General features: G+C 47.9%; 1 protein-coding gene across 1 annotated transcript in view; it reads left to right on the top strand.

The window, feature by feature from the left end:
- Nucleotides 1-7627: 7627 nt before the first annotated feature.
- Nucleotides 7628-15538, top strand: part of LOC125440942 (villin-1-like) — a 33135-nt gene continuing 25224 nt past the window's right edge. Inside the window, 6 exon segments of the mRNA XM_048511124.1 lie at nt 7628-7681; nt 9082-9190; nt 10629-10739; nt 11479-11507; nt 11509-11688; nt 13530-13608. Coding sequence (XP_048367081.1) covers nt 9131-9190; nt 10629-10739; nt 11479-11507; nt 11509-11688; nt 13530-13608 — 459 coding nt within the window. The 5' untranslated portion in view covers nt 7628-7681; nt 9082-9130.

The following is a 15538-nucleotide window of genomic DNA, read 5'->3' as shown; positions in this document are numbered from 1 at the left end:
TAATTCGGGCCTCTCCTTGGTAAATTCTGGCCCCACTCATGAGGCCGGACACACATTGGACTTGGTCTTCGGGTCGGGGGTTAATATGGTCATATCCTCTACTGATAGAGTGCCATGGTCTGACCATTATGCCCTGAAGGTTCGGATGGATGTGCCGCAACACCCCTTGTCTAGGCTTTTAATCGGCGATTTTGTCCTCGCTCAAGGAGACTTTATGGCATCCTATTGGTTTCCTGGAATGCTCTCATGGCGGACTCTGAACCCACCGGCACCTCTTTGATGAGCTATTAGTGGGAGACTGGAATTTCGGCTCTCCGATGCCATCGAGGAGATTGTGACTCGCTGCCTCTTCTACTTCAGCTAAGGCTAGCCCCCCTTTGGTATACCGAAAGAGCTACGCCTATATGAAGCGGGAACTTAGGACGACTAGAGCTTAGTGTGTAGAGGAAAGTCCGCGGACGAGGCTGCATTACCTAACATCTTATAGGATGTTTATGAAGGCTTTGAGGAGATGCATGCTGCACAATTGGCGAGCGCATAAGAGTTTCTTTTCTCCTCCTCCCCTCAAGGCCAGCCTCGCCAGCTCCTCACCGCACAATTAGTTTCAGATTATCTCGGCTCCTGACCCTCACCAGTCTGAGGGGTCTAAAGCAAATTGTCACCATTGGCTATTAGCTGTGAGGCATTTATGCGGAGCTTTTTTTTGCAGACAAAGCCGTCGCATCTCAGGCCAAGATTTACTCTGCCACCTTAGAGACAATAAGTTTAACTGGAGGCTCCTTTGCCGCCTTCTCTGGCCCTTTGCTTCTGGCCCAGTTCTCCCTGCCTCGGAAGCCGCTGTTGACAGGGCCCTGGCTGCTGTTAGACTTACTTACCTGTCCTCTGATCCGCGGCTCCCTCCTGGCTTGTTACAAGCCAGCAGGGCGGAGTTAATGACCCCACCTGTTGAATATCATCAATAGCTCCCTCGCAGCAAGGAGAGTTTTTCCTGGTGGGGTTGAAGGAGGCAGTGGTCCGCCTACTCTTAAAAAAAAGACCATCAAGCTAGATCCTGGTGATTTCTGCCGCTAATTCACCGCTTCTCAATCTTCGCTTCGGTCTTTCGCTTCTGGGGAAGGTAATTGAGAGAGCGGTGTTGGAGCAGCTTCGGGTTTCCCTGGGAAGGTAATTGAGAGAGTGGTGTTGGAGCAGCTTCGGGTTCTGGAGGACACATCGCTTTTGATCCCTTCCAGTCCGTTTCGCGGTTGGGCATGGGACGGAGACTGTTCTCTGCCGCTATCACAGATCAGCTCCGCTTACAACTAGACCGAGGCGGATCGGGCGCTGCTGGTTTTGTTAGATCTTAACCGCGAGCCGCTTTGATGCGGGCTTCCATCATGACCTTTTGACCCACAGCCTGGGTCTCGCCTGCGCGCAGGCACTCAAGTCCTTAAAATGGGATTGCCTCAAGTCTCCGGGACCGGACGCGAGCAAGTGTGGTGTGGGGGACTGCCGCCCGGAGGTGTTTGACTTCATTGCGGGTGCCCCAGGGAGCCTGCTGTTGTCCCCTGGGGCTATTATTTAACATCTATATGCACTTTGCTCAGTTGGTGCGGGAGCTTGGGCTGACATGGTCACCAATATGCTGGATGACACTCAGCTCATTCTGTCGGATGGAGGGGAGCTGCCATCACGCCTCAAGCTGCTCTCCAGCATTGTTTGGGGCCGGGCTGGTTGGTTGAAACAGAGCAGGCTGAAACCGAATCCAGCAAAGCACGCAGAGATCCTCTGGCTGGGACGGGGGGAGGTTGGGGATTTTTCAGTCGCCGGTGTGGGAGGGGCTGTATTGGCACCAGGCTCCTCTGTCCGCCACCTGGGGGTCCATCTGGATTTGTCTCTTTCTCGATGGAGACCCAGGTGGCTCCATATAACCCGGTCAAGCTGCTTCTACCATCTAACGCCAGGGGTCTACTCGCTGGTCCCTTCCTTTCCCAAGCTGACCTGGGCCACTGTGGTCCATGCAACGGTCACCTCCAGGTTAGACTATTGGTAACTCGCTTCTACGCTGGCTCTTCCTTGCTGCTCTGATTCGAGAGATTAAAATGGTCCAGAATGCAGCTGGCACAGCCAGATGCCTCACAGGTGCCAAGTGGGAGAACATATTACCCCTGTGCCCGCTTGCACTGGTTACCGACGAATCTTCGGATCATTTTCAAGGTGTTATGTTAGCAACCTTTAAGGCCTTTACGCTGCCTCAGACCTCCGTACCTCATGGACCGGCTTACCCCATATGTTCCAAATAGGCTCCTGGCGCTCAGCAGAGGCCAACTTTACTGGTGATCCTTGTGCCCCTCGATGATGCCACGGGTTGGTTTCCCTCCCACCTCGGCCAGAGCCTTTACAGCTCTGGCCCCTGCCTGGTGGAACGCTCTTCCATCAGCTGTCCGGGCCCTGCGGGATCTTGCTGAGTTCCGCAGGGCCTGTGTAAGACTGGAGCTGTTCCACCTGGCCTTTGGGGAGACTCCAGCCGCTGACAAGCTGGCCCTCCTCCTCTTCTCTCCCTCCGCTATGACATCATGGGAGATCCTACACCCCCCTTCCACCAGTTTATGTAAATTAGAGAGGGCTTCATCCTGAGTTAATTAATGCTGCATTTTAAATAGGGAAGGGTTTATTTTATTCTTATTAGAGTTGTAGCTCTTCTTAATCTATATTTATTGTATTTAAAATGTTGTTGTGTTTCTATCCATGAAGTTGTATTAATCACTCTGAGCCCTCTCTCTCGGGGAGGGCTGCTTATAAACCCAAAATAATAAATAAATAAAATAAATAAATAAATTAATGCCTTAAGTTAGTTCTGCGTGGGGAGATGATCTTCCCAAATAGTATCCACATTTTATAGGTGAAAAACCACTATCTTGAGTAAGGTTGGAAATAGCCAGGTAAACCATATAGCCTTTCCATACAGATCATCTTAATCACACAGGTGTCAAAACATATGGCCCTCCAGATGCTATGGACTACATTTCCTATCATCCCCTGCCAGCATGATGCTGGTGTAATCTCTTTCTGTGGGTTGGGTTCCTGAAGATTCCAAGGGCTTGATGAACAGGATTCAACATGATGGGAAGGTTTCCAGGAGAACTCTCACCCAGTACAAAAAACACAAAAGAAACCCTGGAAACAATAAACTCCAACATTTTACAACATAGCAAAAAATAAACAACTACCTTCCCAGTAGTTCCCAACAATATTGCAGTTAAAGCGCCTTTTAACAAGATGTTAAGGGCTTATACTACTACCAAGGTCCTAGTCTGGTAGCCTTGTCTCTTCCAACTATATGAGGTCTGCTGCAGCCTCTGCTGCTTTGAGTCTCCATCCCTTTCTGGGTCAACCCATCTCTGAGCATGGGGGGGTTACACTGGCAGTGGATTATTGAACTCGTAGTCCATAACATCTGGAGGGCTGCGAAGTTTGACACCTATGATCTAATACATTTGTAAAACATTTCAGTCTCCTCTTTAGCACTGCGGTGTGTGTCTACACTCACCTCTTCGAAACAATTCATGGCCTCCATTGGGTGTTTTCTCCCCTTTTTTTGACTTCTCTTTGGCCGAAAAATAATGGTTTCGGACTAAAGACAGCGGTAAAAAAAATGAATGATATTTCTCCTATTCGCTTGGGGACTATTTTCTAATGTGGAAGCATACAGTTTTCTTTGACTCCACCTCAACTTGACCGTACTAACATCATTTTTTTCTGGAGAGTATAACTGAATTCCTGCTCTGTCACACAGCTGTTAAAATGTAGAGGGAGTCTGGCAGCAGTAAAATGGGGAATTGCAATCCTGGTATCGTTTTCTTACTGTGCATACTCTGGATTGCAGTGACCCTTTAACCTTTGTTTTCTGTGTTCAGTACTCTCGATCTACAAGATGCTTCCCCTGGCCGGGTTGATCCTAATCTGGCATTTTAGGAGCCTCAAACAGACTCCCAGGCGACAAGCCAAGGTGACAGTCAATGCAAATCAGTGTGTCATGTTCAGTTCCTAACCTCACCCAACAAGTTTGTCAAGTATAAGCTGTGCAAGTCTGGCTGAGGTGGAAGTGGAAAAAAAACCTCATGTGATCCCATGAGCAGAGGGAAAAAACGCACTCGAGAACTTCTAAACCGGTCTTCTTGCATCACGATTCGGGGAAAACTTCAGGGCTGTTGTTTCTGCCGCAGAATCCTTATTAAAATCTCTGGTTCTTGTGGATCTTCTTTGTTCTTGGGCTATATTCCCCTTTGAGGGGGGTTAGCGATAGGCATTTTCTTCACCAAATAGCCTCAGTTTGGGACATTTTCAGGGTAAGGCTGACAGCACACGTCTTCGTTAATGCTGTCCATCCAATCGCTTCTTTGATCTCTTCCAAGTGGGCGTGTGGCCTCCAGGTGGGTCAAAGTGCTTAGTGTTTTTTTTTGCAACAGAAGTGTTCTCCCTGTTGCATACATGTGCCCATACCACCGGAACTGTGTCCTCCCTCATTCCTTTCATTGTTATTGGTGTAATTCCCAAGTCTTTGTCGTGGTATCTTAGGCCCTTTCCGCAAGACTTCAACGGGGCTGCACCTCCACCGGCATAAATTATGCCGGTGGGAGGCTCGGGACTGCTTTCACTGCAGCGCACAAGAAGCCCCACAGATCCGGGCCACACCAGAGAAGCCCGTTGTCGTCTCTGATGATAGCGGTTTCTGTTCAGCGCCGCACTGGAGGGAGTTGCAGGGACCTCGCCCACACTGCCCCCCCTCACCTCCAGGGGGTCAGGAGGGCAGCTGCAATGGTCTCTGCAGCCCTCCAGAGCGCATCAGCTGGACAGGCAGGTCAGTGGAGACAGTAAAAAAGCGGTCGTTAAAGCAGCTGGCTTAAAGCAGCGGCTTCACACTGCTCCGGGGCAGCCAGGACTCCTGTGTAACAGTCCTTCCCAGGGACGGCATTTTTTTGCCATCCCTGGGGCGCTTGTATTCTGCCCCGGTCATGGAAAGGGGCCTTAGTTTGTAACACGATCGAAAAGAGTGCAGCCTGGTACGCCAAGCATCCACCAGGAGCATTCTCTGTTCTTGTGGATATGGCATATGTAATGTATAATACGTAAGTAATATAATCATATTATAATTTTATTATATTATAATGTATAATATAATATAATTTATTATATTATAAATGTATAATATAATGTATAATATAGACATGAACACCACGATTTGAAGTTACAAAAGTTGCAAGTTACTCCTCTTATGTCCCTTCAAAACACTTAATGCACTTTTTAAAAAACAAAATCATAAACAGGTGGCAAACAACCACCCAAACACAGAAGCATTTTCCTCACGGGCTGGTGCAAATGGTGGCTATGCAGTGAAAGGCAGCCGGGCACTTTCTCATGTAAAAACAAGGAAATGCAGGGAGAGTCTACTGCTAAACACACAGCTGCAGTCACACAGCAGGTCTGTTTCCAAGACACATGCAAAATAATAATGCACACTCAGTCCAGTTTCATAATTTCCATATTCTGCTATGCCAAATAAAGGCTTATTATTATTATTATTTTGCTATTCCACACAGTAAAATCCAGCTTCTTCTTAAGGTGGATTGAAAGTGCATTATTCTGCAAGTGCGGAAGTAGGGTCAAAGGGCCCAAAGGGTCCCGAGTTGTGGTAGAAACTCAGTCTTGGATGGAAATTCCTCTCCTATTTTTTTTTTGCATCCTTTTAATCTGGATCTTTTGTGCTTCCTTTCTTTTTTTAAAGAAAATGAAGATGGTACCTATTCAAGTCCCTGAAAAAAAAGGCCATATGGGAGCTCTTTTTTTGAAGGGGACTGTTACATCATCATACACGAAGTAGCTCCTCGGGACTGTGCACCGCAAGCAAAGCAGTGGGAACACATCATCCCTCAAGGGTCTGAGACCACTCATCTTATGAGTGGGCTTTATTTCGATTCCAAGCGACGGTTTCCTAATTCCAAAGTGGGAGTACCATGCAAGTTGTGAAACAGTTGCAAGCAGTCTTTTCTGTTGTAGAATTTATTGACAGCCGAGACCGAAATGCGCTTCTGTCGCCATTTTATCTGAAACATTTTGTTTTCTCCATTTGCTTCCTCCATCTGAAAATGGTCGCTGCAGCTCACCACTAGATCTTGAAAAGGCCTCTGACAATTGAACAAGCGTTTATCAATTGGGAACAAAGCATTCCAGGCACACGGAATAAACTGGGTTGCCAACCCCAGGCGTATGCTATTGAGAGCTCCTAAAATTACAACTTTATCCTCAGCCAACAGAGATCAGTTTACTGGAGAAAATGGAAGCTAATTTCAGGAGGGTGAATTTATAGAATCATATCCTTGCTGAATCTCTCCACACCACTACCAAATCTCCAGGGAATTTCCCCTAAAGTTGGCATGTGACATCCCTTCTGGTCTCATAATAATGCTATGAAGCTATAGGTTAGGTTCTTTGAGGAGAAAATATCTGGGCTAATTTATTTCTGACTCAATTGGGACTGGTCCATCTCTGTCCTAGTGAGAAATTCTCATAATTTTGGCCGCATCAGCTCCCTTTCTCAAATCTCATCTTCCCATTTTAGCTATTTATAACCTGTTTTTATTCCATCCTTCCCAGTGGTGGGATCCAAAAATTTTAGTAACATCGCCTCGCCAGCCCCCCTCAGCAAGCAAGTAGAGAGGCTGCACTCCAGGCAAACCTGAGCCCTGGGTAAAATCTCTGAGTTGATGTCCGCCTTCATGGGCAGCTACCCCACCACTTACCCATCTAAAACTTTTTTTTGCACCACAGGTCATTTCAAATCATCATCACATTGGTGAAAAAAATCGCCCCAACTCACAAGTCTGAACACAGCAATGGTGAAACACACAGGTTCTTTTGATAGAGACTGGTGAGATAAAAGGTATGAAAGTATTGAGAATCAATGAATTGCAGTAATCGAGAGGGATTCACCCAGTTCAGGGAGTTACATTGTTAGTCGCAATTGCTATATGGAACCTTTCACGTTCAAAGGCAGGATGCTGCCTCCCTCGGGAGGCGCATATGCGGAGGATGGGAAAAGCTGACCCAATTAGTAACCCCTCTTGGCACAATAACAAATAATTAGTAAACTCCACTCTCGAACTGGGTGGAGAACCTGCTGGATCCTACCTCTGGAATTCCTTCCCAATAGTTCAGGTAGGGAATTCACTTTCCAGGTGGGAACAGAAAGCCACCCAGAATTACAACTGCTCTCCAAACTATAGGGATCGGGTTCTGCCTTGGAGAGGGAACTCTAGGAGCATTATACATTCTACTGTCCCAGCCCTTCTAGGCTCCATTCCCAAAAAAATCCCCAAGTATTTCTCAACCTGAGAGCTGTCTGTCCTAAACTCAAGGCAGCCATATTTCCAACCTAGCAACTGTCCGAAATATATTTTCCTCAAAGCTGTCTTTCACTCTCTCTGTCCCTTTGCCTTGTAGGAACACAAAGACGCTGGCCAGGATTTTGCTACCGATTCTACACTTCCCCTGGATTGGGCCAATCGCCCCAAGATTTGCTAGCGCGTACGCTTTCACGCGTGACTCAGCTGGACGACAAGCGTTATGGAACTCCGTGCAGCACGGGAGGCGCAAGGATATGAGTCGGCGTGGCCTTAAAAGCTATTTTCAAGAAAGGCATCATGTGAGTGATTAATGAGATGACGGATAGCTGCGGAGAAAAAAGAGCTGGCCCATTATCTACAGGAGCTTGCCGCGATCAGAAGCAACACGCATTGGTGCTAGTTTTTGTTTTGGGGCACGCTGGCGGTTGTTCTCCATTGTCCCTGTTTCCTACACTTTGTCCTGTCTGCAGTAAAGGCAGCAACTCCTTTCTTTACCCTGGGATTCAGCATTTCTTTATGCAGGGCTGAGCGGTAACATGTGCACTACGGGATTGGCAGCTCCATTAATTGTTCAGCCGGAGCCCAGCTGCATGCATGTCCTCATTGGATATAATCAGACAGCCCTTCCTTCTTCCACAGGAAAAAAAAACCCTTCATCTTACTAGTCCAATGGCTATAATAATTCAAATATCTTATGCAGCTGTGATATAATAATTCTCTTTATCCAGATTGAAGAAATCTTTGCCTGGATGGACATTTGCCCCTGCAACTGTAACCCCCATGCCCAGAATGGGTTGACCCAGAAAGGGGTGGAGACTCAAAGCAGCAGAAGGCTGCAGAGCTCATGTAGTTTGGAGGAGACGAGGCTATCAGATCCTCGACCTCCAATAAGCTAGTTCAGAAGAGCTGCCCTCCAGATAGCTCAGAGACTACACTTCCATGAGTCCCTACCACTTGACCATGCTGGCAGGGGCTGATGGGAATTGTGGAACCATGAAACATCTGGAGGCCATAGTTTGAAGACCCTTCATAAGTCCCTAACACCTTGTTAAGGGGTTTTGGGTCATGTTTGTAATGGGTGAGAGTTCTCCTGGAAACCTTCATCATGTTGAATCTTGTACACCAAGCCCTTGGAGTCTTCAGGAGCCAACCCACTTGCGAAGAAGAATTGGACTTGGCAATATCAGAAGACTGTAACTAGAAGGGACTTGAAATGAAACCTGAACAGGACCTTGAAGTGTGATGTTAAATGTTGATGTTTGATGTTATATGTTAAGAAAGTAAACCATTTTGTGTTGTTTTTTTATTTGTTGTTGCAAACTCATTCCAAGTTCTGCCCCACAGAACCCACAGATAGAGGTTACACAACGTGGCAGACTCCTGGTGCATAATTAGCCTATTGCCACTGAGCTGATTTAGCAGAACTGTCTTTTCATCTTGTTCTTACCTGTTTCTGGCCCCTCCACACTTTTTCCATTGAGCTTTTAAAAGCCTACAAAAAATAACAAGGACTAGAAACCTGTTATGCCTTTGTTTGTTTGTGTGTTTGTTGGCCAGCTGAAGCCCAGATCTTTGACAAGGGGCAACTTTGTAGAACTTGGATGCCGCACTTCCCCTTACTGTACAGCTGCAATCTGTAGAAGGAACATGGCTGCCTTTAAGAAGTTTCTGTTGTTTCCTCTCGTTTGTTTCCAAACAGCTACAAAAAGGGAGGAGTCGCTTCCGGGTTCAAGCACGTGGAAACCAACATGTATAATATCAAGCGGCTCCTTCACGTCAAGGGGAAGAAGCACGTGTCGGCTACAGAAGTAAGGATGGAAAAACTGTATCTTGCTTGTATTCCTGGAGGATTAACTTTCAGATGGTGGGATGCTGTGTGGTTTCCGGGCTGTATGGCCGTGTTCTAGCAGCATTCTCTCCTGCATCTGTGGCTGGCATCTTCAGAGGATCTGATAGTAGGAATGGAAAGCAAGTGGAGTATATATACTGTGAGGTCAAAAGGTGAGGCCCTCTGAATAGAGTAGCCTGGCATGTGAGTCACAAAGAAGTCTGTAGCCTGGGAGTAACAATGAAGATAGCAAGGTCAATAGGTGAATGCATCTGAATAGAAGTATCCTGGCCTTTGTTCCCTTTGATTACTATTGTCTATAGTTGTCCTGTGTTTGTGTGGAGCTGATTAGTCACTGTCTTGATTCTAGAGTTTTTCAACACCGGCAGCCAAATTCTGTTCATTTTCATGGTTTCTTCCTTCCTGTTGTACAACTTTCAGATGGCTCAGTGGGGTTCAGTGGTGTGTGAAGATGTTGGGATTTGCCCTCCAAGGCCACCAGAGCATTAAAGAGGCTCAAACGGGAAGATCTCTCCCTTCAGCAGAAAAGGACTCCGTTCCCTTCCTAGCCGCCAATGTCCTTCTCTTCTGTCACTACTGTAGCAAAGGGGCAGGTTGAGGCTCGCTCTTACAGATGCCAGCCTCCAGGTGGGACCTGGAGATCTCCTGGAATTACAGCTCACCTCCAGACTACCGAGATCAGTTGCTCTGGATTCTGGAGAAAATTGATGCTTTGGAAAGGGGACGCTGTGGCATTGTCCTCTCCAGGCCTCCGTCCCCAGAGCTCCAGGGCTTTGCCAACCTAGATCTGACAACCCTACCCTCCCTTCACACACTTGTGGCCAGGGCAGCCCTGGCAACCCTACTCACTCTCTCTGCTGGGCAGGTGGAGCTTGGGGTTGCCAGCCTCCAGGGGATGGCTGGAGATCTCCTGAAATTACAACTGATCTTCAGGGGACAAAGATCAGCTCACCTGGAGAAATGGAGTTTGGAAAGTGGACTGTATGGCGTTATAACCTGGATAGCTTTAAAAAGGGCTTGGACAGATTTATGGAGGAGAAGTCGATCTATGGCTACCAATCTTGATCCTCCTTGATCTGAGATTGCAAATGCCTTAGCAGACCAGGTGCTCAGGAGCAGCCGCAGCAGAAGGCCCTTGCTTTCACATCCTGCACGTGAGCTCCCAAAGGCACCTGGTGGGCCACTGCGAGTAGCAGAGTGCTGGACTAGATGGACTCTGGTCTGATCCAGCTGGCTTGTTCTTATGTTCTTATGTTCTTATGCCCCACTGAAGTTTCTTCCCATAGCAATATGCTATTGAAGTGTTCTGGGTGGTTCTCTGCTCTCCCCACCCCTGCCGCCCCAAAATGTACCTATATACGCAGTGAATGTACCAAAGTTGTTTTCCTCCCAAACAGGTGGATCTTTCCTGGGACAGCTTCAATAAAGGGGACGTTTTCCTGCTGGACCTGGGCAAAGTGCTGATCCAGTGGAACGGACCTTCCTGCAACATTGCCGAAAAATCCAGGGTCAGTCTTGAAAAATCCGGGGGGTATTTTTAATTCGGTTTTTGAGGATGAAAACGCTAAGCTGCGGGGACGGGCCGAAGTCTGGACTATAATCCTTGTGCCAGCATTGGCAGACCTAATCGCTGCGGAACACGAAACAATATGATGCAATAAATAATACAAAAATATATACATTAAAAAGCTTTAAGAACAAATTAAAATAAAGAGAAGAGTTTGAAGAAGAGTTTGGATTTCTATCCCCCCTTTCTCTCCTGTAAGAGACTCAAAGGGGCTGACAAACTCCTCACCCTTCCCCCCTCACAACAAACACCCCGTGAGGTGGGTGGGGCTGAGAGAGCTCCGAGAAGCTGTGACTAGCCCAAGGTCACCCAGCTGGCGTGTGTGGGAGTGCACAGGCTAATCTGAATTCCCCAGATAAGCCTCCACAGCTCAAGTGGCAGAGCGGCAAATCAAACCCGGTTCCTCCAGATTAGAATGCACCTGCTCTTAATCACTACGCCACTGCTGCTCCCATAGCATGGGAACCTATGTGGGAACATAAAAACAGATGTGCACATCGTATCCAGATGAAGATATGAATGACACTAGGAATTCGCCCTCCTTCCAATGGCCAGGCACTTCCGGGCTAGCCTACAAAGGTCAACGCTTCATGCTAATGACCTCGAGTCTTTCTACTGGTGGGACTGGATCTGTGGCTTGACTACCATGTGACTTGTCTTTCTATTTCTCCGTCTCCCAGGGAATGGCCTTGGCCCGGAGCATCCGGGATGGCGGCGAGAGGTGGTCAAGGCCAGATCGGGCATCATTGGATTAACGAAAAGGACTCCTCTGACTCATGGCAGTAGACTGGGCGAAAGCTGCACCCTGGGGAGAGGCGTGGAGAGCTCAAGGAACCCACCCGGGATGAGAAAGCGGATGAAGTCCAGAAAGCGAATGTCCGCCTTTACCAGTAAGTCTCTCGCCTGTAGGATTTGGGAGTTCAGGGGAGAGGTGCATTTTGTCTCTTACTAGCCCAGGGGTAGGGAACCTGCGGCTCTCCAGATGTTCAGGAACATCTGGAGAGCCGCAGGTTCCCTACCCCTGTACTAGCCGCAGGTTCCCTACCCCTGTACTAGCCAATCAACAGCTTATTGTGGCTTTGAATGGATCAGTCTTATTCAGTGGTGGGATCCAAAAATTTTAGAAACAGGTTCCCATGTTGGTGGGATTCAAACTGTGCCGTAGCACCAATGGGGCTGGGCGGGGCACAACGGGGGCATAGCCGGGCATTCCAGGGGCGGGGCATTCCTGGGCGGGGCTTTGGCAAGGACACAGCCACTGTGCCGGTCCTTGGGTGGGAAACGCAGGCGCAGGCTGCCACACACGCCGGTGCACCTCCTGCTAGACTGCTTCAAGTTCTGCGTGCTACTGCTGAGAGGGGTGGCGTAACTAAAATTGGGCTAAAAATCACGTGGCAAAAATCACTCACTAGTAAACGCCTCGGCAATAATAACACACAAATACCACGTGAGAGTAACCTACTCTCGGGAACCTGGGAAAACCTGCTGGATCCCACCTCTGGTCTTATTCCTCTACCCTCTCCAGCCCGAAAAACGATCTGGAAGTTTGTGAGCTGGGAAGATGACGCTTAGAGCTAGGTTCACCCTTTGTAGGGAGTGAGACGGATGCTGATTGTGGAACAAAGTCAACACAAGAAGTCCTTTTTTATGAAGGAACATCTTACTGGATAGGAAAAGTAGAGGAACAGGTTCTAACTAGCTATCTAAGTGTTACCGCAGCCTGAGCCACAATCAAAATGGAAGCCACAAAATTACATTGTGAATAAAAGAAAGTTTATTGCGGTCAAACAGAGTTTAGTTCAGCAGGAGAGAAAGGCACCACGAGGCACCAGGAAGTGACTCCGCTGCCTCCTCTGAGGCACCTGGGTGCTCTGTTCAAAAGAGCATTGCTCAGCTCACCACTTCCAGTGTGTTGAAAAGTCTTTCCAAGAAGCGCACAGTTCTTGAATCTCAGCATTGCCATCCCAGCCCTTGACTCTAGGTCAGGGATCTGCAACCTGCGGCTCTCCAGATGTTCATGGACAACATATCCCATCAGCACCTGCCAACACAGCCAATTGGCCATGCTGGCAGGGGCTGATGGGAATTGTAGTGCATGAACATCTGGAGAGCCGCAGGTTGTGTAGCCTCAGCTTGTGGGTTCTGTGGGGCAGAACTTGGAATGAGTTTGCAACAACAAATTTTAAAAACAAAATGGTTTACTTTCTTAACATATAACATCAACATTTAACATCACGCTTCAAGGTCCTGTTCAGGTTGCATTTTCAAGTCCTTATATTTACAGTCTACTGATGCTGCCAAGTCCAATTCTTCTTTGCAAGTGGGTTGGCTCCTGAAGACTCCAAGGGCTTGGTGAACAGGATTCAACATGATGAAGGTTTCCAGGAGAACTCTCACTCTCACCCATTACATGTTACAACCACAAAAAAGAAACCCTGAAACAATAAACTCCAACATTTACAACATAGCAAAAACAAACAACTACCTTCCCAGTAGTTCCCAACAATATTGCAGTTACCTTAACAAGGTGTTAAGGGCTTATACAACCAAGGTCCGAGTCTGGTCGCCTTGTCTCCTCCAACTAAATGAGCTCTGCAGCCTTCTCCTGCTTTGGGTCTCCACCCCTTTCTGGGTCAACCCATTCTGAGCATGGGGGTTACAGTTGCAGACCCCTGCTCTAGGCCTTGCACAGTGGCTGAGGTTTTCACTTTTCCCTTTTGCCCCCCTGTAGCGTTTATGAAAACGGCAAGGATTTGGTGGTGCAAGAAATTGCAACGAGGCCCCTGACACAAGACCTTCTGCGCCACGAGGTGAGCAGCGACGTATATAAACATGATGCTTTCTCTGGTATCTAGGAAGAGGGAGCGTCCTCATTTGGTGTGTGTGGTGACGTACTGCCAAAGACTAGGAGTCGCGGCCCACCACATCTTTGAAAGGAAGGTTTTATTTCCTGAGATGCTGGAATAAATCGCCTTCTGATAGTTTGACCAAAACAGATTTTGGACTCCTACACACACAGCACAACTCAGCAATAAAAGCAACAGGCTTTATTGGAAAAAAATTGAAGAATAGGTTCAGACTTAATCATAAGACAGGATGTAATGAAAATAACAAAACAAGCTTTCTATCATGCATTCGTAGAAGAAGAAGAATTTGGATTTATACCCCCGCCTTTCCCTCCTGTAAGGAGACTCAAGGTGGCTTACAAGCATCCTTTCCCTTCCTCTCCCCACAACAAGCACCTTGTGAGGTAGGTGGGGCTGAGAGAGTTCTGAGAGAACTGTGACTAGCCCAAGGTCACTCAGCAGGAATGTAGGAGTGCGGGAACACATCTGGTTCACCAGGTAAGCCTCTGCCACTCAGGTGGAGGAGTTGGGAATCAAACCCACTTCTCCAGATTAGAATCCACCTGCTCTTCACCACTACACCACGCTGGCTCTCCTTATAGGCAGGCAGGCTACACTATCTTCAGGAATATGGTCAGGAAGCCAGCAAAAGCAGATGAGGAAGCAAGATGGCCCCTGGGCCAGCGATGTTATTATTTGGCAATGCATGAAAAAAACCCATGCCAAATTATTGTAGAATAACTTCAGAGGAAATGAAATCATGGGCTTCCTGGCCAGTATAAGTCAGTCAAGGACATGATCCAAAAGACAATTCTCGGTGTCATCTGTCATTGCTGAGACCAGTTTTGTCATCAGATCGCTCTGAAATGCAAAGATTCAATTGCTAGCGGTTGTGGGTTTTCTGGGCTTTTCGGCAGTAGCCTGGTAGCTTTAGTTTCACGCCGCCCGCATCTGTGGCAAGCACCTTACTTTCGTGGTAAGAGAGAGAAGAAGAGTTTGGATTTATACCTCTTCTCTCCTGCTGCAGAGAGACTCCCAGTGGCCAGACAATAAGCAATTGCCCTTCCCCCCCTCACAACACAACCACCCCCAGAGTGAGGTAGGGCTTTGAGAGAGCGCTCCCGGAAGCTGCGTGACTATCCCAAGGTCACCCAGTTAGGCGCAGTGTGGGAGCGTGCATACAGGCTAATCTGAATTCCCCAGATAAGCCTCCACAGCTCAGGCGGCAGAGCTGGGAATCAAACCCGGTTCCTCCAGATTAGATACATGAGCTCTTAACCTCCTACGCCACTGCTGCTCCTGGTAAGAGGCATTTCTCTCCGTGGCACAGTGAGGAGCCTTTGACGATACTTTGTGGTTGTTCGCTTTTCGTCTTGACCTGGGAACAGCGGAAGGGTTTTAAGCGTTTGATATGGAATTCCCTCCCTCCCTTCTCTTTACATTTGGGTGGTACCTCAGGAAACAGGATATTGTTTTGAATTGATGACACGACCGAATGCTGATGTTCAACCTGTCCAGTTGATACAGAAGAAGAGAAGAAGAGTTTGGATTTATATCCCCCTTTTCTCTCCTGTAGGAGACTCAAAGGGGCTTATAATCTTTTTTCCCCTTCCCCCCTCACAACAAATACCCTGTGAGGTAGGTGGAGCTGAGAGAGCTCCGAAAAGCTGTGACTAGCTCAAGGTCACCCGGCTGGCGTGTGTGGGAGTGCACAGGCTAATCTGAATTCCCCAGATAAGCCTCTGCAACTCAAGTGGCAGAGCTGGGAATCAAACCTGGTTCCTCCAGATCAGAGTGCGCCTGCTCTTAGCCACTACGCCACTGCTGCGTAGATGACCATGTCTCCTGACACATACCTACGATATGCTCAAAAGCAAATGGTTCAAATCCTGTG

Source organism: Sphaerodactylus townsendi, linkage group LG11, assembly GCF_021028975.2.
Source record: "Sphaerodactylus townsendi isolate TG3544 linkage group LG11, MPM_Stown_v2.3, whole genome shotgun sequence".
NCBI classification, from domain to species: Eukaryota; Metazoa; Chordata; class Lepidosauria; order Squamata; family Sphaerodactylidae; genus Sphaerodactylus; species Sphaerodactylus townsendi.
The sequence above is the reverse complement of the archived record's forward strand: the minus strand, read 5'-3'. Positions and strand labels throughout refer to the sequence as shown.